Below are 23121 nucleotides of genomic sequence, written 5' to 3'. Positions count from 1 at the left end.
AAGACTCCATCTCAAAATAAATAAATAAATATAAAATTAAATAAAAATAAATAAATTATGAAGGACTTCTGTACCAGTTGGCAACACCTGCTAGCCCCCTGCTGCCCAACCCCTGCTGCCGGCTCATCCCCAGGAACCATCCACCCCTCCAAGACAGCAGCCTGGCTCAGTTGGGGCCTTCTAGGACATTCCCCTAGCACTATGGACAGTGTCCTGGCAGTACCAGTTGTTAAATATTTGAATATTTGCATTGGATATATGCCTTCCTTTAAAAAACAGTACCTAGAAATCACAAATTGGGTACTTGTTTTTTTTAATCTCATTGGCCACAATGAAGTCCCGTGGCTGCAAGGGAGGTTGGGATGTGTAGTTTTTATGGTAGATGGCCACGTGCCCTGCTGGAAATAAGGGGTCTGATTAGTAACTATCAAATCAAGGAGAAGGGGGTGAAGGATATTAGAGGGTGTAGCAGACTGTGCCACAGGGGAGGGTGAATAGGTGCTGAGAAGCACAGAGGGCTTGGTGAGCTTGGCTGCACTGTTGAGTGCTTCAGCAGCCCAGGGGAGGTAGGGGTATAGGAGGAGAAGTCAGAGGCTGGGAATTGGTGGGCGATGGGAGAGGTGTCCCTGGGACAGCCTGAACCTGCTCTGAGTGATGCCTGAGGTCTCATTCTAGGCACATGGACAAGTGCAGGCTGGAGGGCCTGAAGGCCAGAGGGCTCAAGGAGGAAGATGCTGGAGGGAGAGAACCTGTCGTTGTTTGAGACAGGGTGAGGGGTCAAGGGAGGTTTCCAGGGCATTAGGGGGCTCTAGGGTGGCTGTTTAGGGCGTTGGAGTGGAGCCTTGGGGTCAAGCAGGTGGGCTGGGCCTCAGTGGTAGATACGTCTTGTCTCCTCGGCTATCTTGGCCAGGAACTTTCAGTTGTAGAAAAAGTAACAGATGGAGGCCATCTGGGGCCACAGGGAACATCATTATTATTATTTGAGATGGGATCTTGCTCTGTTGCCCAGGCTAACATGCAGAGGGGTGCAACTGCAGCCTCACCCTCTTGGGTTCAAGCCATCCTCTCATCCCATAACCTCCGGAGTAGCTGGGATCACAGACCTGTATCACCACACCTGGCTAATTTTTGCATTTTTTTGTAAAGACAGGGTTTTGTCAGGTTGCCCAGGATTGTCTCCAACTCCTGGGCTCAAGTGATCCTCTCACCTTGGCCTCCGAAAGTGCTGGGATTATAGGCATGAGCCACCGTGCCCAGCTGGAAAATTATTAAAAGGGTCTGGCAGGTGGGGATTTCAAGAGATCTCAGACACAAAAATTGGGGCCTCATGCAGAACTGAGATCCAGAACTGGAAGGCCATTGAGAAACCTTAAGCATGGCTCACATTTCTAAGGAAAAACATCTTTTCAGTTCCTTGAAGACTTGAGCTCCCAGAGGGTGGCGGTGGAAGGGATTTTCTTTTCTCTTTTAAATTTTCCCATATTAATTTTGTTTTTTAAAAATTACAATGTGGACATTTCCATGAGTGAAATAATGCAAGATGAGTTCATCCAAAGTCAGAATTTCCCCCCTACTTCCAATTCTCTGTTCCCCTCCTGGCTGAAATCCTGCGCTTGTGGGAGGGAGAGGAACAGGGTGGAGGGCTATGGCTGCCCGTGCATTCTCTCTTTGGGGTGCCGCAGGCTGCAGGGTCTTTTTGTTTGTTTGTTTTCAGGTTTTTTTTTTTTTTTGAGACAGTCTCGCTCTGTCACCCAGGCTATAGTGCAATGGCAGGATCTCAGCTCACTGCAGCCTCTGCCTCCTGGGTTCAAGCGATTCTCATACCTTAGCCTCCCAGGTAGTTGGGATTACAGGCGCGTGCCACTATGCCCGGCTAATTTTTGTATTTTTAGTAGAGACGGGGTTTCACCATGTTGGCCGGGCTGGTCTCGAACTCCTGACCTCAAGTGGTCTGCCCGCCTTGGCCTCCCAAAGTGCTGGGATGACAGGCGTGAGCCACCGCGCCCGGTGGGATCCAGGATCTGGAAGCTCTCCACCAGTTCTGCCACCCTCTCTGGAAAGTCAGTAGCAGGGCTTACTAGCAGATGGGGTTTGGCCTCTCGCTCTGCCCATGCTTCTTGGGACCCAGATTCCTGGAAGACTTGCTGCAGCCTGGCCCTTGCTCCCTCCTCCTCCTGTTTCAACGCTGCTTCAGTACCGTTGCTCTATCCAGCCAGTTTCCGCAGTCATCTCTTCATTTTTCAGCACTTGGGATCTTTCCAACTTCCATGGTTCTAAAGGACCCTTCTGTGAACACTTCGGACAAAATATTCCTTCACTTCTGGAGTATTTCCCTGAGGGTACATAGCTAGGAACGGCATAAGGGAGCCAGAGGGTTTGAGGAGCTTCACAGTTCTTGTTGCCTATGCCTACACGCAGATGGTTCAGAAGGGTTTTTTTTTTTTTTTTTTTTTTTTTTTTTTTAGAGGATTTAAGCGTCTACTGACTAGGTAAAAAAAATAATAATAATCTACTTATTGCTTTTATATTATTTATTAAAATTCTGTCCTCATGGAGTTCCGGACGAGGTGGATGAAGTAGCATATTACTGTTGAGTTACAGGTGAGGAGATAAAAGGCAGAAAGTTTCTCTCAAAAACACTGACATATTCCTCTAGGTATGAAGGAGGAATATTTAAAAAAAAAAAAAAAAAGGCCAGGTGTGGTGGCTCACACCTGTAATCCCAGCACTTTGGGAGGCCAAGGCAGGAGGATCCCTTCAGGTCAGAGTTTGAGAACAGCCTGGCCAACATGGTGAAATCCTGTCTCTACCAAAAAATACAAAAAAACTAGCCAGGTGTGGTGGCATGCACCTGTTATCCCAGCTACTCGGGAGGCTGAGGCAGGAGAATCGCTTGAACCTGGGAGGTGGAAGTGGCAGTGAGCCGAGATCGCACCATTGCGCTCCAGCCTGGCCGATAGAGTAAGCCTCCATCTCCAAAAAAACAGAAAAACAAACAAAAAAAACCACGAGTCCTGGTTCAGGCTCTGTTGTTAACCAGCCCTGAGATATCAGTAGCTCTACCAGATGAGAGGGGATGATCTGAGGTCTCTGAGCTTCCTTTTGGCTTAGAGTCCTGTAACCTCTGCATGGAACGCTGGGATGCTTTGCTCCTCCATCTGCAAGGAGCTGAAGGAGTGGGGATTTGTCCTAGAGCCCCAGCTCCCTTGCTTTTAACCAGCTGTTGTGTGGTCTGCCTCACGCTTCTGCCTGGCCTGGGAAGCCCAAAGGTGGAGCAGCCACGAAGTCTCCATCTGGCCACTGAGGCCAACCTGTGAGGCATCCAGTTGAGACCACATCTTGTCCCAACTCACTCAGCTGCCTCACATGGCCCACGGTGGTGCATGGGGCACACTTCCCCATCTGGCTCCCCAGAGGAAGTCAGAGCTGTGGTGGGGGCCGGAGGTGGGGGGAGCTTAGGGAGATTGCAGGGGAGCAGAACTGAAGGTTCTGAGGCCTTAGTCCCTGGGGCTGTTCTCCAGAGGGGATTGCAGATTGGAGGAAGTGGGACAACTGTAGGTTTGCCCTTCCTAGGTCAGGAAACTAGGCTTCAGGCCAGGTTCTGTCTCTATCTGTTGTGTGACCTTGAATAAATGTCCTGCCCTCTCCTGGGCTCAGTTTCCCTACAGGTACAATGATGGAACGGGACTAAATGACCTCTAAGTGCCTGCCCTAAGGGGCTAAGATTCCCCTCCTTTCCCTGCCTTGGGGTTGGCAGGTTCTTGTCCTTCTGGAGGGGGCCATCATTCTCTGTTCAGGAGCTGGCAGGAGCAGCCACAGGCAGAGGGTGACTGGCTTTGTGTGGGCCACCCAGGCCTTCCTTTCTTATTCTGGATTCAGGTGGTGGCTGGACATGGTGGCACTGCTCCCATTTCCAGCAAGGCGGATTTTTAGCTGGGTTCTCAGATTCTGGCTTTGCTTCTCGTTCCCTTCTCCAGAGGCTGAGGCACTTCCTCCTCTCTCTTGTTTTTCTCCTCAGTCCCTTTCCTCCACCGCCTCTAACTCCACGGACAAACCATGGCGGAGCCTTGGGAGGGGATGTTTTTAATACTGAAAAGCCTGTCTGTGGCTCATGGGGAGACCCACAGTCTCGTGAAAGGGATTGCACACGTGACATGTTAAGAGGGAAAGGAGGGCACAGAATAAAGCTGCTTCTAAGTACTAGAAACATGATTTAGGAGACAGTGTGGGTCCAGTGGTAAGTCTGAATCCTAACTGTAAGAACTTGTATACATTGTTCACCTTTTTGACTTGTTGGGGCTCAGAAAACATACTCCAAAATATGGCACTTTGACATGCTGATTTCTTTGAACTAACGGAGATTAGAAGGTCACAACAAAGACCTTGGCCTTCTTCTGCCCTCCTGTCTCTCGCCTCTCTTTCTGCCTCAAAAGGAGTCACAGAAACTCAAATTCCTCTTCCCCAAGGCATAGAATCTAGAATGCCTGTGCCCCAAAGCCATCCATAAAACCTAGAATGGTCAATCTCTTTTCTTCTCCTTTCTCCTTTGAAGACCCTCCCCATACCCGGGAGGAAGGAATACAAAGGCCTAGGAGAATCTGAACCGACAGGCTGCTGGGTTTCCTCTCAGTCTATCACCATGAAACCACACCCTTGGCTGAGCATGTTTTTACATGTTCGGTTTTCATCGAACCTCGGCATAAAAATTAAGTTTTCCCTAGGTCTTTGGGTCTTAATTTGTGAAGGCTTCCATGTCACATAAAACGTTGATTACATAAATTTGTTATGCTTTTCTCTTAAGCTGTCTCTTGCTACAGGAGTGTTGGTTGTGACTCTTATGATCTCTTACGTCGGGTGAGGAATGGTAGTACATCTTTAACGGTACCACAATGTGAGGCTTAAACTTTTTTTTTTTTGTGATGGAGTCTTGCTCTGTCATCCAGGCTGGAGTGCAGTAGCATGATCTCGACTCACCGCAACCTCCGCCTCCCAGGTTTAAGCGATTCTCCTGCCTCAGCCTCCTGAGTACCTGAGACCACAGGTGTGCACCACCACGCCTGGCTAATTTTTGTATTTTTAGTAGAGACAGCGTTTCACCATATTGGTCAGGCTGGTCTCGAACTCCTGACCTCATGATCCACCCGCCTCGGCCTCCCAAAGTGTTGGGATTACAGGCGTGAGCCACCACGCCCAGCCCAGACTTGCCTTTGACCAGCTGCCACCACCTGCCCCCACGTGCTCCTGGCCAGGACTGAGTCCTGTACCCTCACCGTTACACGACTACTCATTCTCTGTGAAACCTCAAGCTATTCTGTGTGAAACCCGCTACTACAACGGGCTGATTTTTTTGTATTTTTTTTTGTAGAGATGGGGTTTCACCACGTTGCCCAGGCTGGTATTGAACTCTCCGCCCGCCTCGGCCTCCCAAGTGTTGAGATTACAAGTGTCAGCTACCGCGGCGGCCAACAATGTGGAGATTTAAAAGGTATTGTTACATATATAATCTCTGACCTATTAATAGGGTTTTTCTTTTATGACTTTTCCCTTCCTTTTCTCGAAGTTCTTCCTCACTCCTCCCCACAGCCCTTCCCTTCGCTCCTCCCATTGTTCCCCAATTGGCCTCCCCTTCGCGCAGGCGCCCTCAGAGGCGCTGAGTCAGGGTGCTGATGAGCCCGGGCAGGCCCGGACTGGGCGGGGTTAGCGCCTGCGCACTGGACGGCTTCGGGGCAGGGCAGCTTTATATCTGCGGGGATCAGCTGACGCTCCGCATTGCAGACTGCGGAGTCAGACGGCGTTATGTACGCTCTCTTCCTCCTGGCCAGCCTCCTGGGCGCGGGTAAGCCCTGGGACCCTCAGTCTGGGGAGGAGGTGCCTCGCAGCGTCCATCGGCCCCAGTGTGGGCTGTGCCGGGCCTGGTCCCTCTGCTCCCCCTGCCCGGGTTGGCGAGGGGGCGCGCACTGCGCAGGCGCGTTCGCCGGCTTTCTCTGGGCGACCGAGGGCTCCGGGGGGCGGGCTGCGAAAATGCCCCCGGGACGGCGGCCCAGGCCCTAGGCAGCATCTCCCTTGGGGCTGGAGTGGGTTCCTGCGCGGTGGGGGCCCCGAGGCCTTCCCTCAGACTGCGTTTTCCACTGTGGGGTGGGTCTTGTAGGGTGACCCCTTGGGCAGCTGTGTTGTGCCTGTGCTGGGCGCACGTGATGGAGGTGGGCCGGAGCCCCGTCCCGCAGGACACTTTGGCCGTTGGCTTCAGTTTTCTGTCTGTAAGGGTAGTGAAGCTGCAGGAAGCACATGTATATCATCTGTGTTGACGTTTGCGTATGTATTTACTCCGGATTCTAGGTGTTGACAAAACGGGTCAGACTCTAAAATATTTTGAGATTTATTCTGAGCCAAATATGAGTGACCATGGCCCGTGACACAGCCCTCAGGAGGTCCTGAGAACATATGCCCAAGGTGGTCTGGGTACAGCTTGATTTTACGTATTTTAGGGAGGTATGACACATCAATCACATACATTTAAGAAATACTTTGGTTTGGTTCAGAAAGGCGGGACAACTCAAAGCGGCAGGGGGCTTCCAGGCCATAGGTAAATTTAAACATTTTCTAGTTGACAGTTGGCTGAGTTTATCTGAAGACCTGGGATCAATAAAAAGAAAATATTCAAGTAAAGATAAAGGATTGTGGAGACCAAGTTTTATTGTGCAGAGGAAGCTCTCAGGTAGCCAACTTAAGAGAGCGAGCACGTTGTAAAATGTTTCTATGGACCCGAAAGGGTGTCTGGCTCTTAGTTGATTATCTCCTGGATCTGGGAAGGAAAACATAGGGGGAAGGGGATTCTCTATAGAATGTGGATTTTTCCCACAAGAGACTTTGCAGGGCAATTTCAAGGTATGGCAAGGAAATATATTTTGGGCTTAGATATTTTGATTTTTTTTTTTTCCTTGTCTCATAGTGTTATGCCAGAGTCAGATTGGAAAGTAAGTCACGATATATAGGGTCAAATAAAACCTATCTGATGAGAATTTGTGATTTGTAGGGTATGACTCCCTAGACCCCTTAGATAGGAATTTGGCCAAGCTAAAAAAAAAAATATCAGAGCTTAATTCTCATAGGTATTGAAGGCGATATAGTGTTTTGTGGTCCAGTTATTTTGCCATGGAGTCCTCATTTCACTTGCTTTGAAATGTCTTGCATCTGGGCGCGGTGGCTCATGCCCGTAATCCCAGCACTTTGGGAGACCGAGGTGGGAGGATCGCTTGAGCCTAGGAGTTGGAGACCAGCCTGGGCAACATAGCAAGACCCCGCCTGTTAAAAAAAAAAAAAAAAAAAGAGAGAGAAAAGAAAGTCTTGCACCCTATTGGCCGTTTGTGTTTTATTTGTTCGTTTTTGAAACGGAGTTTCGCTCTTGTTGCCCAGGCCGGAGTGCAGTGGCGCAGTCTCGGCTCACTGCAACCTCCGCCTTCCGAGTTCAAGCCATTCTCCCACCTCAGCTTCCCAAAGTGCTGAGATTACAGGCGTGAGACACCGCACCCAGTCCCCACCACAATTTCTGTTTCTTAGTAACTATATGTAATTTAAGGGCTGGCTGCTATTTTAGCCACCATACAGCTACCCAGATTTTAATAAACAGTGACAAAGTGGATGACAGGGTTGATGCAGAACCAAAGAAATGTGTTAGCTTTCAGCAGCTCTCAAGAATGTCTCTTGACCCTATACCAAGCTCTTAAATTTGTTTTACCTGTGCACAGTGAAAGGCGATCTGCTTACTAAAAAAATCATTTTGGTTTTATATTCAAGCTTATACTGCTGTTATTCTGTGGTCTGTATGATAAACTAATGCTGGTCTCTAAATTTTTTATACTGATTCAGAGCAATTTTTTTCTTACTTTTTACATTATCCATTGTTCTTGTTGACGTTGAGTCACTCTTCACAAGACCCTTAAGAGTTCTGATTCACTCACATCACCCAAAAGGGACTTAATTGTGTCTTGGGAAATGTAAAATCCACCTCGGGTATATATGGGCTTATGGTTAACCACAGTATTTTGTTAACCAAGGGACCCTCTTCCCTGAAAACTCTGGTAAATGGGAGGTATTGTAATGGCCTTGGTCAAACTTTGCTGTCCTGCCTTTAGGATTAGACCAAAGTCAGTGCTGATAACAGTGTTTGAATGCTGCCTGGCCTTCACAGCTGTGGCCCCTTTGTGATTTTTTTGGAATTGTTACTCCTAAAATTTCTAGACATGATAATGAGTTTTGTTCGTGAAAGTGCCTGGTGACTGCAGCTATTGTCTGCTGCCTGGGAGGCATTTAGAACTTTCTTCGTGACACTGTTATAGTACAGAGTGTCACCCTGAATCGGGGCGGGCTTTGTATTTTGTGTTTCAGTGATGTCCTGATGGTAGAGACACTTGCTTTTGAGTTACTTTGCCCATCCAGCTGCCTCTCCTTTTTACCCACCTAAAAGCGAAAGCAAAGCCATGGCACCGTGGGAGAATTGGAGAGCATCTAATCTAACCCCTTTGGAAGAAATGAAGACCTGGCGGTGTCCAGCGGTGATTCTCCCAAATCACAGACCATTTACTGGGGATGCCAGGACCAGAACCCAAGACTCTACAGTGCTCGCTTTTTCAGTATCCCTCTGTCAACATGGACCTCTTAACTTTTAAAAACTTAGTGTAAGTTACATACATGGAAGATTAAGTAGACAACTTGATGAATTACCACAAAGTGAGCCCGCCCGTGTAAGCAGCCCCCGAGGTTGGGGAGCAGAGCAGTGGCATCCAGGCATCCAGAGGCCCCTGTTCACCAGTTCACTGCCCTGTCCCACTTGCCCCAAAGGAAACATTTTTGTTAACCTTTGAATGCCATAGATGTAAAGGCTGCAGTTTTGAACTTTTACAAATGGGATCATGGAGGCTGTTGCTGTTGGGTGAGTCCTCTGGTGGAAAAAGGAGCATGTTCATGAGCTAGGTGTAAGGCATGAGGGATGGTGCCTGGATGTGGCAGGTGCTCCCTGAAGCTTAGATGCTCTGATAGCTGTCAGCTGTGTGGTGGCTAGCCAGCTGAATGTTGTCTACCCCACACTAAGACAGGTGTGTTTTCTGGGCATGCTAGAAGGTATTATATATTTTCTTTCAATAACAAATGAATTTATAGCCTGGCCTGCTGAATATCAGTAGGAACTTCAGGTCTTGGCCTGTCAGGGATTTTGGATAAATCTCGTTTATCAATAGTAAATCAGTTTTATTCTGTGAAAATAAGAGTATAATTCCTGAAGAAAGAAGGGTTTATTTGTTTTAACAAATCAGTGATTTGTCACGTCCTTGAAGTACATTTGACAGGTTGTTTTGTTTTTTTCTTTCTTTTTTTTTTTGGAGCAGAAAGTTTAATAGGCAGAAGAAAGGAGAGAGGAGAGCAGCTCTCTCTTGTGAAAGAGAGGCGTCCGAAAGGGAAAAACCTGACAGGTTGTTTTTGAAATGGAGTCTTGCTCTGTCCCCAGGCTGGAGTGCAGTGGTGCGATCTTGGCTCACTGCCACTTCCGCTTCCTGGGTTCAAGCGATTTTCCTGCCTCTGCCTCCCGAGTAGCTAGGATTGTAGGCACCCATCACCATGCCGGCTAATTTTTGTATTTTTAGTAGAGATAGGGTTTTGCCATGTTGGCCAGGCTGGTGTTGAACTCATGACCTCAAGTGATCTGCCTGCCTCAGCCTCCCAAAGTGCTGGGATTACAGATGTGAGCCACCGCGCCCGGCCCTGACAGGTTGTTTGGGGAAGGAACTCTGAGAGTTGAAGTCTGTTGGATTAATTGGTGTGGCATTTTCTAGATGAGGGAAAGGAGAACTTAGTCTTCCATTTTCTCGGTGAGTGAAACCATGGGATGTCCAGACAGCTGTTGGGAAGTGGAAGGGTGGGGCGGGGTGTTGCTGGCTGGGGACAGCACCTAATGAGGCATGCTTAGGAAGTTCTCAAGGCCAAGACCAAAGCCACTTAGACAGGTATGCATGGCAGCTTTGGAGGCAGCTTCTAGCAGGGATTCTAGATTACTGGTTGCCAGGGCCTTGCTTTCTGGCTCCTTTTTGGTTCTGCCACCAGGAAGGAGAGTCTGGATATTCTTCAGATAAATGAAAGAGAGTACTAATTAGAATTACATTGCCCTGCTTGCCCTTTTCTAAAAATTATTTTATTTATTTATTTTTTTGAGACAGAGTCTTACTCTGTTGCCCAGGCTGGAGTGCAGTGGCGTGATCTCGGCTCACTGCAACCTCTGCTTCCCAGGTTTAAGTGATTCTCATACCTCAGCCTCCCAGGTAGCTGATAGCTGAGATTACAGGGGTGTGCCACCACGCCTGGCTAATTTTTGTGTTTTTAGTAGAGATGGGATTTCGCCATGTTAGCCAGGCTGTTCTCGAACTCCTGACCTCAAGTGATCTGCCTGCCTCAGCCTCCCAAAGTGTTGGGATTACAGGTGTGAGTCACTGCACCTGGCCTTTTTTTTTTTTTTTTTTTTTTTTAAGGCTTTAAAACAGTGATGATAAATACAGTGATTGGGATGAAGATTTTGGCTGTTGCAAAAGTACTAATTGCTTTATTTTTTTATTACATGAAGTTCCAAAAAATAACTTTGTGGCATTTGTAATATTGTATGTTGGGAGAAGATGACAATGTGGAGTGGAAGTTTCACATTATCTCATTGCTGACAGTAGCCATACGACCTTGGGCAAGTTGCTTAAAGTCTCCCGTATTTCATCATTTGTAAAGTGGCATTAATCATTCCTATTTCACTGGGCTGCTGTTTAGCTTTAATAAATTAGGTGAATACAGAAAAGGACTTAGTATTGTTTGTTGCTGTACCACTAATACAAATAATGTATTGTCAATATCTTTGTCCCCCCAGCACAGCGACCTATTTTCTGCCCTTGATTTTGTGATTTCCTTTGGCATCTTCGTTTCAAAGGACGTTGTGACTTTAACAAAATTAAATTGACTTATTAAAAACATACATGCTGGGTATAATTAGTGAGTCAGGAAAACAAGCCAGGGTAGGTACACAGCAGTTAGGAGGGAGTTGGTAGGCAGTTCATACTCTAGGTAGCCAAACTAGGTGTAGCTGCAGGTGATCTTGACATCAGAGCAGCCCAGCAGATCAGAGCTGGTTCCTGGTAACCTGAATGCTTGGGTCTGGACCTGTTGTCACTAACCCTGGACCTGCGGTAGTCTGTTCCAGCCCCCTAGTTCAGTTTCCCCATTCATAAATGGAGGCGAGCTGTTTAGAGTAGATAATAGATGGACATGGGAAGCCAGGTCAGTCAGTAGAATGGAGTGTAGAATACAAGGTTTGTCCCCGTCACTGCTGGTCCCAGGCCCTCCTCAGACAGCCTAGTAGCAGCTCCCTTAGGAGCTTGCAGAGGTACACCCCATGTGTGAGTTCTTTCTGCCTTTTTTCTTTTTAACACGCATAATAGTATATTCTACTGACTGTTTTGCTTGTTGCTTCTTAAATTGTGAAACATTTTAAAAGTGGAAGATTATCATGAACACGTGTATGCAACACCCAGATTAAGAAATGGAACCTGACAACCCAGCTGCCACCATAGACAGCCACCTTCCTGGACTAGTTTTTCCTCCCCCTTAGGTCTTTTTCCTCCCCTACATGTGACTGGAAGCTTCAGCAGTGTGTATAGAGTATTGTTTTGGATATTTTAAACATTTTGCAAATATTGTATCCAACAGTCTTTCCCTTTATCCTTGGGGGATGTGTCCCAAGACCCCCAGGGGATGCCAGAAGCTGTGGATGAGACCAAACCTTATTTATATATAGTATGTTTTTTCTTATGCATACATACCTGTGATAAAGTTTAGTTTATAAATTAGGCACAGTAAGGGATTAACAACAACTAGTAATACAGAACAATTAAAACAATATGTAATAAAAATTATGTGAATGTGGTCTTTGTCTCTCAGAATACATTTTCAGACCACATTTGACCGTGGGTAACTGACATGGTAGACAAGGAAGCTATGGTTAAAGAGGGACCACTCTATATTGTTGGGTTAGTTTTTTGTTTTGCTAGGAAGGTTTATCTACGTTGATAATGTGTAGATTACTGTTACGCCTTTTAGAATTTGTCTAGAAGGCTTTCTGGTTTTTACTGGAAAGCCCTCCACAAAAAAGAAAATGCGTAGACCTGTTTCATTTTCACTACAATATGGTATTCAAAGTATAGAATTTCTTTTTCTTTTTTTTTTTTTTTTGAGACGGAGTCTTGCTCTGTCACCCAGGCTGGAGTGCAGTGGCGTGATCTTGGCTCACTGCAACCTCCACCTCTTGAGTTCAAGTGATTCTCCTGTCTCATCCTCCCGAGTAGCTGGGATTATGGATGCATGTCACCACGCCTGGCTAATGGTTGTATTTTTAGTACACACAGGGCTTCACCACATTGGCCAGGCTGGTCTCGCACTCCTGACCTCAGGTGATCTGCCCTCCTCAGCACCCCAAAGTGCTGGGATTACAGGTGTGAGCCACTGAGCCCGGTCTATATCATTTCTATTCTAGTAATAGACATTTAGATAATTCCTAGTTTTTTTCTGTTACAGCCTGCTTCGGTAAAAATTCTTGCACATGTCTCCTTGTGCACATGGAAAACATTTCTCTAGGGAATATGTCTAAGAGCAGAATTGCTGAGTTGTGGAGTAACTAACAATTGTAGAAGTGCTCTCAGATGATCTTGGCAGTTGCCATTCCATAACATATTCAATTTCCAGTTACTGCATGCCTTTGTTAACATTTGATACTGTTAAAACTTTAAATTTTGCTAATTTGATAGGAGTAAAATGACTTAGTGGTTTCATTTGCATTTCTCCTTTTGTTTTCTTAAACAGTATATCCTAGAGGTCACTTCATGCTAACACAGATAGATGTACTTAAATTTTAAAATTTGAGATAATGTTAGATTTACAGAAAAGTTACAAAGGTAGTATACTGAGTTCCCTTCACCTAGCTTTCCATACTGTCAACGTGTTGTATAACCATGATACGTTTGCCAAAAGCAAGGAATTAATATCAGGACACTCACTATCTAGATTGCAAACTTTATTATTTGGATTTTTACCAGTTTTCCCACTAATCTCATTTTTTGGTTCCTGGGTCCAACCGGCTATGCCACATAGCCCTTGGCTCTCAGGTCTCCTTAATCTCTTCCCACTTCCCAGCTGAGTATTTCATTGTATGGATGTGTCTATTTAATGCCTATTGATGGACATCGACATCTAATAAAATGTGAGGTGAATTCTAATGAGACTTGTAAATGTAAAAATCGTAAATTCTGGCCACATTTGGACAGATACTGCCTTTGAAAAATTATTTACATGAGAGGAAACAACATGACTAAGATTGAAGAAGACGCAGAGAAAGTTCTTTTGGCCAGTATTTGTCACGTTGCTTACGACTCTTTCAGTAGCTGTGATGGGATGCCGTTCTGTACGAGTAAGTCTGTTCTTAAGGCATTGATACCAGAGGGCCATGTGGCTTCCTGTAGCACTAGGAATAAAACTCAGAGTGTGTTGGCAAGGTCGCCTGTCACCTGGTGATTGGCCACCTCTCAGTTCCTCCCCCTGTCTTCTGTCTGGCCTGCTGTCCAGGCTCCTGGCCCCTTCCTTGTTGGTGTTCATAGATTTTCCATTTTGAATTCCACCTCTCTGAGACATCTTCCTCCCTGGGTAACCCATGGGGCTTCCTCTCTCTATGCATTCAGGTCCCTGCTTGATGTTGCCTTATCAGTGTTCCCCACGGATCTGTCTGAAATAGCTGCCCCACCCCACCTTGCTTTATTTGTAGCACTCACCGCTCCCTGGCGTTGTGGTGTGTGCGTTGTCTTGATCACTTGCTGTGTCTGCAGCCTGTGGAGCAGTTTGGGCACATAACAGGTGCTCAGCATTGATGAGTGCCGTGAGGTGTAGCCAGGTGGACTTCAGCTGGGGAAGTGTAGGCTAGTGTGCTTGAAACTTCGTTACTTCATGGTGCTGAGTCTTTATCATGATTAGATAGAATATTATCTTCTGTTCTTAAATTAATGTTAAGACATTGTTTTTAGGGTTACGAAATTAAGAGTGACTTTGAACGCAAATGAAGTGTTGACCTTTATAATAGTTGAGGATAGTTTGGGACCCGCCCCTCCCAAACCTTTTGGGGAGGGTTCTATGTAGGTGATAGGGACAGGGGAGCCTAATATAATTTAGATGTTAATGGTGGCTCTGATTTGAGGTAAATCTGAAAAAGAAAGCAGCTATAAGTTGAGGAAATTATCCCCCCCACTTTTGGTTTCAGAAGTTGGTTCTCTAGATGTTTAGCTTGGAGGTTCTCAAACTTTTGGTTGCAGGATCCCTATATACTCCTTAGTTATTGAGGACCCCAAAGACCTTTTGCTTATGTGGGCTGTATCTATCAATATTTAACATCTTATGAGTTAAACTGTCAGTGTTTAAAAAGTAATGCTTTGAAATATTGATAAACCTGTTACATGTTAACATATATATATTTATTGTATGTATTATATTTTTAATGAAAAAATATTTTCCAAAACACAGATATTTAGTGAGCAGCCTGTTTTACATTTTTGCAATCCTTTTAACACCTGGCTGGATTCTTAGCTGCTTGGGCATTCAGTCTGTTGCAATGTCATGTCACATGCCTCTGCAGGAACTTCACTGGACATTTGTCAGTGAGCAAAATGGCAACTGATGTCTTGTTTTCATTATGAGGATTTTTCCCTCACAGACCGCCTGAAAGAGTCCCTGGGACCTTGAGGGTTTTGGACCACACTTTGAGAACCACTGGTTTAGCTGATTTGCAGAACCTACAGATATTTAATAGCTAACCCATAAGGAGACATTCTGCTTTTTTTTTTTTTTTTTTTTTTAAAGACGGGGTCTCGCACTGTTACCTAGGCCAGAGTGCAGTGGCATGATCTCAGCTCACTGCATCCTCTGCCTTACTTATGGGTTGAAGTGATTCTCCTGCCTCAGCCTCTTGAGTAGCTGGGACCACAGGTGTGCGCCACCATGCCTGGCTATTTTATTTATATATATATATAGTAGAAACCAGGTTTCACTATGTTGACCAGGCTGGTCTCGAACTCCTGACCTCGAGTAATCCACTTGCCTTGGCCTCCCAAAGTGCTGGAGTAACAGGCGTGAGCCACCGCACCCAGCCATTTTTTGTATTTTTAGCAGAGATGGGGTTTCACCATGTTGCGCAGGCTGGTCTTGAAGGAGCTCAGGTGATCTGCCCGCCTCTGCCTCCCACAGTGCTGGGATTACAGATGTGAGCCACTGCGCCTGGCCCATTCTGCTTTTTATTGAACATTAGTTCATTTAATTATCATAACAGCCCTCTGTGGTGAAAGCAACTAAATCGGAATTCTGGGCCAGTCTGATATCCTGCCGTGACCCATACTGTGGTCTGAACATTGTAGATTTCAAATGAAGGCAGTATTCCTATAAAGTATTAACTGAAGTATGCCAAAAGTGACATTTATAGTAGACTCATATATATCTGGAACTTTTTAGTTAGTAAATAGTATATGAGACAAGTTCAGAATACTGAATTTCTTTAATGAGGTTTGCATGAAGCCTTTTTTAGCATATGATTATCTTCTGCAAATGTGCAGAGACCATGCAGCTGGTTAGCAAGGCTCAGCGTGGGAGCCAGCACCAGTTTGTGTGGATGCCTGCACCGACTGCCGTGCAGCATGCTGGATCTGCAGCGGAGCTTTCTCAAGGATGGGGAGCCATGCAGAGCCCCCCTCTGACCCCTGCCTCCACTTGCTCACTTGGCTGGAATCTGGGTAGTCCTGCCAAGGGCTCGTTTTTCAGTCATGGATTGTCATGTAATCTTATCTAAGGTGATCTGAGTTCTTCTTTGATCATCACCTGATATGTTAATGCTTTGGAAGAAAAGCTTTGTTAGGAGTTTTTATTGGACTGCAGTGCCCTTGAATGAACTAGTTAGGAATTGTCCCCAAATTAGTTAAGCCTCCATTCCATCACTCTTATACAGTCTGAGTAGATTGCCTTCTTGTCCCCAGCCTCAGTCATTATTGCACAAGGTAATTTCCCTGAGGACTTTATTGCTTTCTCTGTGTAGATAATGTCCTGCCCTGGAATGATCTGGCTTGGGAGGAAAATTAAGAAGCCAGGCTGTAGCAGCAGAGGAGAAGCAGGGAAGAAAGGACCTTTGTCTTAATACTTTGAGGCCAGAGGTGATGGGATGTCAGCCTAGCAAGCTTAAGAGCTTTATTGCCACTGATTTCTTATGTGATAAGAGGACTCTCGGACCTTACTTCCTCCAAATCAAGGGAGACTACCTCTGAGTGTATACTATACTGAATGATTCAGTGAGCTGTGTTATTCTGCTCTGCAGACTGTTTTCCAAAGGCAGGATTATCTATGAAGAAGAGATGAGTGCTCTTTACCATAGAAGATATTTGTGGCACTAGCTGTTTGAGTAGTTAGTGTTGAGTGCATTGTGTTATCTCCTGCTTCTAGGGGATGGAAGTACATGAATTCCTCTGAGAAATGCCTGAATGCGGGGGACCTGCGGTAGAAGCTGCCCCTCCTGGGATTATCCTCTCTTGGTTTCCTAGCAACCTGCCTGTTGCCATGGTGCCGCCTTACCCAGGCAGCAGATCTGCTGCCCTGTGGAATGTAGGCTCTGATTGTCAGCACTGGGAGGCTGCCTGCATTTTCTGTTACTTTTTTTTTTTGGTAGCGAGACTGAAATTGTATTTTAGCATGTTACTAAAATATTTAAAAGGCAAAGCATATGTTGTATGGTTAAAATAATGAGACTGATTGTTTTATCACCTTCTAGGAAGGGTTATCCTGTCATTCTGAGATTGCTTCAGAAAATCTTTGGTTATGTTGTGTACTGGGCTTTTCAGTATCCTCACTGGAGTACCCCTGGAAACACTCGTTGTTGGGAGACCTTTCTTGTAAGTGAGGTCGTTGATTAAATGTATATATTAGTTGGGCTGAGGTTTGACTGTAAACAACAGAGACATAGAATAATAATGACATTTCTTTTTCTTTCTTTCTTTTTTTTTTTTTTTTTTTTGGAGTCTTGCTCTGTCTCCCAGCAGGAGTGCAGTGGCACGATCTCGGCTCACTGCAACCTCCGCCTCCCCGGTTCAAGTGATTCTCCTGCCTTAGCCTCCCGAGTAGCTGGGATTACAGGCACCTGCCACCACGCCTGGCTATTTTTGTATTTTTTGTAGAGATGGGGTTTTGCCATGTTGCCAGGCTGGTCTTGATTCTTGAGCTCAAAGTGATTCTCCCGCCTCAGCTTCCCAAAGTGCCGGGATTACAGGCATGAGCCACCACACATGGCCCTGAAATCTATGTCTTTAAAAAAGTCCCGTTGTGGGGCCGAGCATGGTGGCTCACACTTGTAATCCCAGCACTTTGGGAGGCCGAGGCGGGTGTATCACGAGGTCAGGAGTTTGAGACCAGCCTGGCCAAAGTGGCAAAACCCCGTCTCTACTAAAAATACAAAAATTAGCTGGGTGTGGTGGTGGGCGCCTATAATCCCAGCTACTCGGGAGGCTGAGGTAGGAGAATCACTTGAACCCAGGAGGCGGAGGCTGCAGTGAGCCGAGATTGTGCCACTGCATTCCAGTCTGGGTGACAAGAGCAAGACTCTGTCTCAAAAAAAAAGAAAATAAATAAATAAAAATAAAAAGGGCCCATTGTTCCCAGCTCTCTTGCCAGGCCCTTGAACTAAGAAGTGAAGCGCTCGATTTGCTCCGATTGCTGTTCATGTCTTTATGACACGTTTAATCAGAAATCTCCAGGAGCTCAAACATTCTAAGAACTTTCTTGGAGTTCAGCATACTGCCTCAGAGAAGGAAATCAGTATTTGGGGGTAGGTTGTGGGAGGATGCGAATAGAGATGAAAGGCTTTGCTAGCAACATGTTTTGAGAAATAACTCACCAGATAGCAGTTTTGAGTAGTTTTTATTTATTAGTTATAAATGCTGAAAATGTCATCTGCCTTGTTGGAATGAAGACTTGGAGGTCCTGGGGGCTCTTTTAGTCCAGCCCACCACTGAAGGGATCCCTCTTACGTAGAATTGCTCATAGGTTATGCGTTGTTTCTGCTTGGTTGCTTCCACTGTTGGTGAGGTCATCACCTGATGATGCCACTGTTGGTGAGGTCATCACCTGATGATGCCACTCATTCTCTCTTTTTTTTTCTGAGACAGGTTCTGGCTTTATTGCCCAGGCTGGAGTGCAGTGACGCTGGGGCCCTGGAGTGCAACCTCCGTCCCCAGGCATAAGTGATCCTCCCACCTTAGCCTCCCCAGTAGCTGGGACTATGGAGGTGTGCACCACCAAGCCCGGCTAATCCGTTCTCTTTTTATGCCCCTGGGTGGATGTTAAATGCGTTCTTTACCTGGAGCTGCAGTTCTCCGCCCATTGTTCAGAGGTCTGTGGGCTGGAGCCACTCATACCAGTTCCACACCCGGGTGGAAGGTGCAAGGGATTCTTCCCCTACTTGGAGATGACCATGCATGTCTCTGAAACATTCCTTCTCCTGTCACTCATCCCCAGTCCTCCAGGGGACTCTCTGGGTGGGGCCCCAGGCCCTCCTCTCCCTGGCCTCTGCTGAGCAGCTCACGGTGCTCATGGGCGTGTCTCTCCTGGTGCTGTTGGCCCTTGCTGTTCTGCTTTCCCTTTGAGCCTCCCGACTTCTCATGGAACCCAGTTAGTGCCATTTGCCCATCTTGTTCTCTTGGAGTCTGTGTTAGCGTCTCTCGGCTCTTGCTGCCTCCATTTCTCATGTGGACGTTTTTGAATTCGCCTTCCAGTTAGGTGCCTGGCGTTGGTATCTCCTGCCTCCTCTTCAGTTCTGCCACCTCGTGCCTGGGTGGTTGAGACCCACACATGAGCGTACCTGTCCTGTCCCACCCAGAAATCCCTGGAGCTTCCTGCAGCATCGCCCATGGGGTTGAGCCCTCACCTTGGGGTGTGTGTGGCAGGTGAGACCATTCCTCGCGCACCTGAGAGTGTCTGCCTTTGCAGCCTGGCTGCCACTACTTCCTTGGCTTCGCTCCTGAAAAGACAGGACAGTTTCTTCCCTTCCCCACAGATAACTGGACTCCTTTGGAATGTTCTTGAATTTCCCATCCCCTCTCCACGTAGTCAGCCCTTTCTGTCACCATTTTGCAGGTGCCAATTCCAATTTCGTTTTGAGGAAGGCTCCGTTAGCATTGCCTTGCCGCTCCCATTCCCACAGATGTGTGGGATCACACACCGTTACTTAGATGTCTGTTCCTCCTGCTCCTGGGGGTAAAGAAAGTTGTGACTGTTCATTTGGTCTCTGGCATGAGGGCCTCGGGCTCTGCACAGTCGGTGGAGCTGGTGACCATCTGGGTTGTTGACCTGCTTGTGTGGAGAAGAACCACCCTCGCCTGTAGAGCTTTGTGATTAATCCACAGCTGGGGCCTGAGAAGTTCCTCCAGTGCTAGGAGAATTTTATGTGTAATAAAGTTTCTGGGAAAGGGATCCATGTCCCCAAAAGGTTCTGACCCACTGTTTGATCCCCTCTTAGGAGATAGGCTCTGAGAATGGACTTTGCACCTCTCGGCAGCCGGGAGCTCCCCAGCACCACCCAGCAGTGCCTGCCCTGAGGACATGCACTCTCTGAACGTGTGTCATCATGTCGCTCATCCTGGGAGATGGAATCCATTGCATACCACAGGCCGTTTTTGTAATACGCACCTTTATGTTTGGCTTGTGGTTGGAGGTAGAAGAGGCTGTCTCGCTAAGAAGGGAGTTTCTAGGGGTTGGAATTTACGTGTTACTTCCTGTGCAGTGACGCTGGGGCCCTGGAGTGCAACCTCCGTCCCACGGAAATCTGTTTTACGCTGGAATTTGATGACTTTATAGGCGTGCCGAATTCTCCACCATGCGTACCTTTTTGCCTCCAGGTCTGAGGAAGAGGTCTGCTGCCATTCAGTAGGTCATGGATTGGGAAGTGACAGTTTGTATTAGCTGGGCCAGTTTCAGATACAAGGGGCTGCCCGAGATTATTTTCAGTTCAGGTTGGCCAGACCAAAATAAGTAACAAAGTCATCATGGAAAACTTATTGTTTCACATTCCTAGAGGAAGTAGGCAACCTACAAAGTATTCTCGTATGGGCCTGTGGGAGTGAGTTGTGTTCCAGAAACACTCTAGATTTTGGTCAGCTGTAGCTAGTTCCCTGCTGAGAAGGCTGGAGAAAGTAGCTGGGTGGATGTTACACTGGATGGGCATTTTTAAGAATGGGGTGTGCCGGTCACTTGCCCCTGCTTTTGGTGGTGATTCTTCCGCTTGGCTCTGGTCTCCTGAGGTCTGAGCCCATCCTCTTCTGGCTTCCCTGTGTATCACTCTGCCTTCCTCTGCCTAGAGACTCATTTTGGTGGTAGCCACCTGTTCATCACTCGGGCCCTCTCTTGATTTTGAGGTAGGGCTAGGCAGTGTGTATCATAGTGTCATCATGGGTCCTTTTCAAAGTCCTAGGGGCCCAGGGCCTGCTAGGGTGTGGTGGGAGTCATCAGGTCTGCGGCTCCTATTTGAGCTGTTTCTGTGACCGCACAGTCCTCAGAGCCCTTACCCTCATGACTCAATTTCTCCCTCCCCTCCACCGCTCCCCTGAGATTTATAACTGAGGCTGACGCCAGCCATGCTTGGCTACACTATGGGCTAACTAAGCTTTTGTGAGCCATCTGGGGAGCTCGGTACTGATTCCCATCTGGCACATGTTTTCCCCTGGAAACTAGAGTCCAAACCAGCATTCTCTGGAATGTGGCCAGCTTGGTTGAGATTGCGAACTGGACGTGTTTGTGATTTTGCTTCTGGGGACAGGGAAGGCTATAACCTGGACAGCAGATGAATAATTCGTTTTCTTGTGTCTGAAGGGGTAGAGGTGATCTGGCTCGAGCTTTGGGGGACTCAGTCTTTGTGTGAGTAGCTTGTGGAGGTAGTAATGAAAGAAAGCACTTCATTCCTTTCCCTCTCCTGGAGGAAGAACGGGTGCTGACCTGTATAACACTGTTTCCTATGTGTGTTACACACATACGTAGAATTGGCTTACAGAGGGAAGCAGCATACAGCGAGACTCCTGAGGTTCTAAGTATGTTTCTCAGGTGATTGTGGGTTGTTTTTTTTTTTTCTCAGACTTGGGCCAAGTATCTATTGCAGCAAAAGTTGGTTCAACCCTACTGAGATGCCTGTTGGAGTTTGACCCTCACGCCACCATCCTCTATATGTAGTCTGATGTAATCTTGTTTCCTAGCTGAATAGTTGGCCTAGAAGTGAGATGTGAATCTGAGGATTTTTTTTCGCCATTTTTTGGTTCTAAAATCAAGGACTTGTTTTAAGAAACATAGGCACTTTCAAGGCAGTTGATAAAATATTTTTAGGGCTGGGTATGGTAGCTCACAACTGGAGGGCAGTGGTGAGATCTTGGCTCACTACAGCCTCTGCCTCCTGGGCTTAAGCTATCCTCCCACCTCAGCCTCTCAAGTAGTTGGGATCATGGGTGCGTGCCACCATGCCTGGCTAATTTTTTGTAGAGATGAGGTTTTGCCATGTTGCCCAGGCTGGTCTTCAACTCCTGGACTCAAGTGATCCCCCACCTTGGCCTCTCAAAGTGCTGGGATTATAGGCGTGAGCTGCTGCAGCTGGCAATTGTTTTATGTTATAAGGATATTTATTTTTATTTTATTTATTATTATTTTTTGGGATGGCGTCTTACTCTGTCACCTGGGCTGGAGTACAGTGGCGCAGTCTCGGCTCACTGCAAGCTGCGACTCCTGGGTTCACGCCATTCTCCTGCCTCAGCCTCCTGAGTAGCTGGGACTACAGGTGCCCGCCACCACGCCCGGCTAATTGTTTTTTTGTATTTTTAGTAGAGACGGGGTTTCACCGTGTTAGCCAGGATGGTCTCGATCTCCTGACGTCGCGATCCACCTTGGCCTCCCAAAGTGCTGGGACTATAGGCGTGAGCCACCGCGTGTAGCCTTTCTTTTTTTTAAAAAAACCCTTCATTCTACTGCTGTTATTCATTCTACAGAAGTCACAGATCTTCCCTGTATTTGAATTTGTCAGTCTTTTCTCCTATGGTTTCTTTTGCTACTTATGGAAACATTTTAAGGTTATGAGGAGTTAAAGTCTGATACTCCCTGATACTGTTTAAAGGTAGTTGGAACCAATGAAAGTGAACCAGATAAATGAGTCCCTTCCAGCCCTGTGACTGACAAGGCAGCTTCTTGACTGGAACAGGGGTGCATCTGTGTGGCTGGTGTCCCATACAGCTGGGTGAGGGGCCGAGTAGGGGCGTCCAGCTCAAGGACAGGGCTCGCTGTCAGCCCTGGGAAAATAGGGCTCGCCGTCAGCCCTGGGGAAATAAGTCAGGTCGACCTGGTTTGCTGCAAAACAGGCCACCTCCTCACACTGGTTTTCATTTTAGCTCTAGCCAGCCCAGTCCTCGGACTGAAAGAATGCACCAGAGGCTCAGCAGTGTGGTGCCAGAATGTGAAGACGGCATCCGACTGCGGGGCAGTGAAGCACTGCCTGCAGACCGTTTGGAACAAGCCGACAGTGGTGAGTGCCGCTGCCCTCTAGTCCCAGCCCCAGCACTCCTCTGGGGTCTCCTTAGAGCAGCTATAACTCACCACCATATTGACAGAGCACTTTCTCTTGCCTGATTTTGTTTGCTTCTCACTGTGACGCTGTGTGGGAGGCAGGACCTATTGGTGAATGTACCCGTTTTACAGCAAAGGCGATGAAGGCTAAGAGAGGTTAAGATTTCCTTCCCCTGAGGCTGCCTGGTCTCTTGTGGCAGACAGGATGAGGTCTTCATGCCTGCGGCTCCAGGTGCCCCACACTGCCTCCTGGGCCTCTGTGCAGATCCCACTTCTCACCTTAGATAAGAGGCCAGTGGGTTGGCAGTGCCCATTCCCACCACTGGGCACATGGGCATGGCTCTATCCTTGGTCACTCACTCCACAAAGTACACGCTGAGCTTTTCAGGTACTTTCTACCTGTTTCGTATTTTGTTTTCTCCTCATTCCTCTCAAACA

The 23121-nt window shown here is 47.1% G+C and overlaps 1 protein-coding gene across 3 annotated transcripts in view; it reads left to right on the top strand.

Moving 5' to 3' along the window:
- Positions 1-5643: 5643 nt before the first annotated feature.
- The window catches only part of PSAP (prosaposin), a 34910-nt gene continuing 17432 nt past the window's right edge, over positions 5644-23121 (top strand). For all 3 annotated transcript variants that reach the window (XM_011991088.1, XM_011991087.1, XM_011991086.1), the window contains exons 1-2: positions 5644-5836; positions 22509-22642. In XM_011991088.1, the coding sequence (XP_011846478.1) occupies positions 5797-5836; positions 22509-22642 (174 nt within the window). In that variant the 5' untranslated portion in view covers positions 5644-5796. The remainder of the gene's footprint in view (positions 5837-22508; positions 22643-23121) is intronic.

The sequence above is a fragment of the Mandrillus leucophaeus genome, unplaced genomic scaffold (assembly GCF_000951045.1).
Source record: "Mandrillus leucophaeus isolate KB7577 unplaced genomic scaffold, Mleu.le_1.0 Scaffold39, whole genome shotgun sequence".
Lineage (NCBI taxonomy): Eukaryota > Metazoa > Chordata > Mammalia > Primates > Cercopithecidae > Mandrillus > Mandrillus leucophaeus.
Note: the sequence above shows the minus strand (reverse complement) of the source record. Positions and strands in the feature narration are given on the sequence as shown.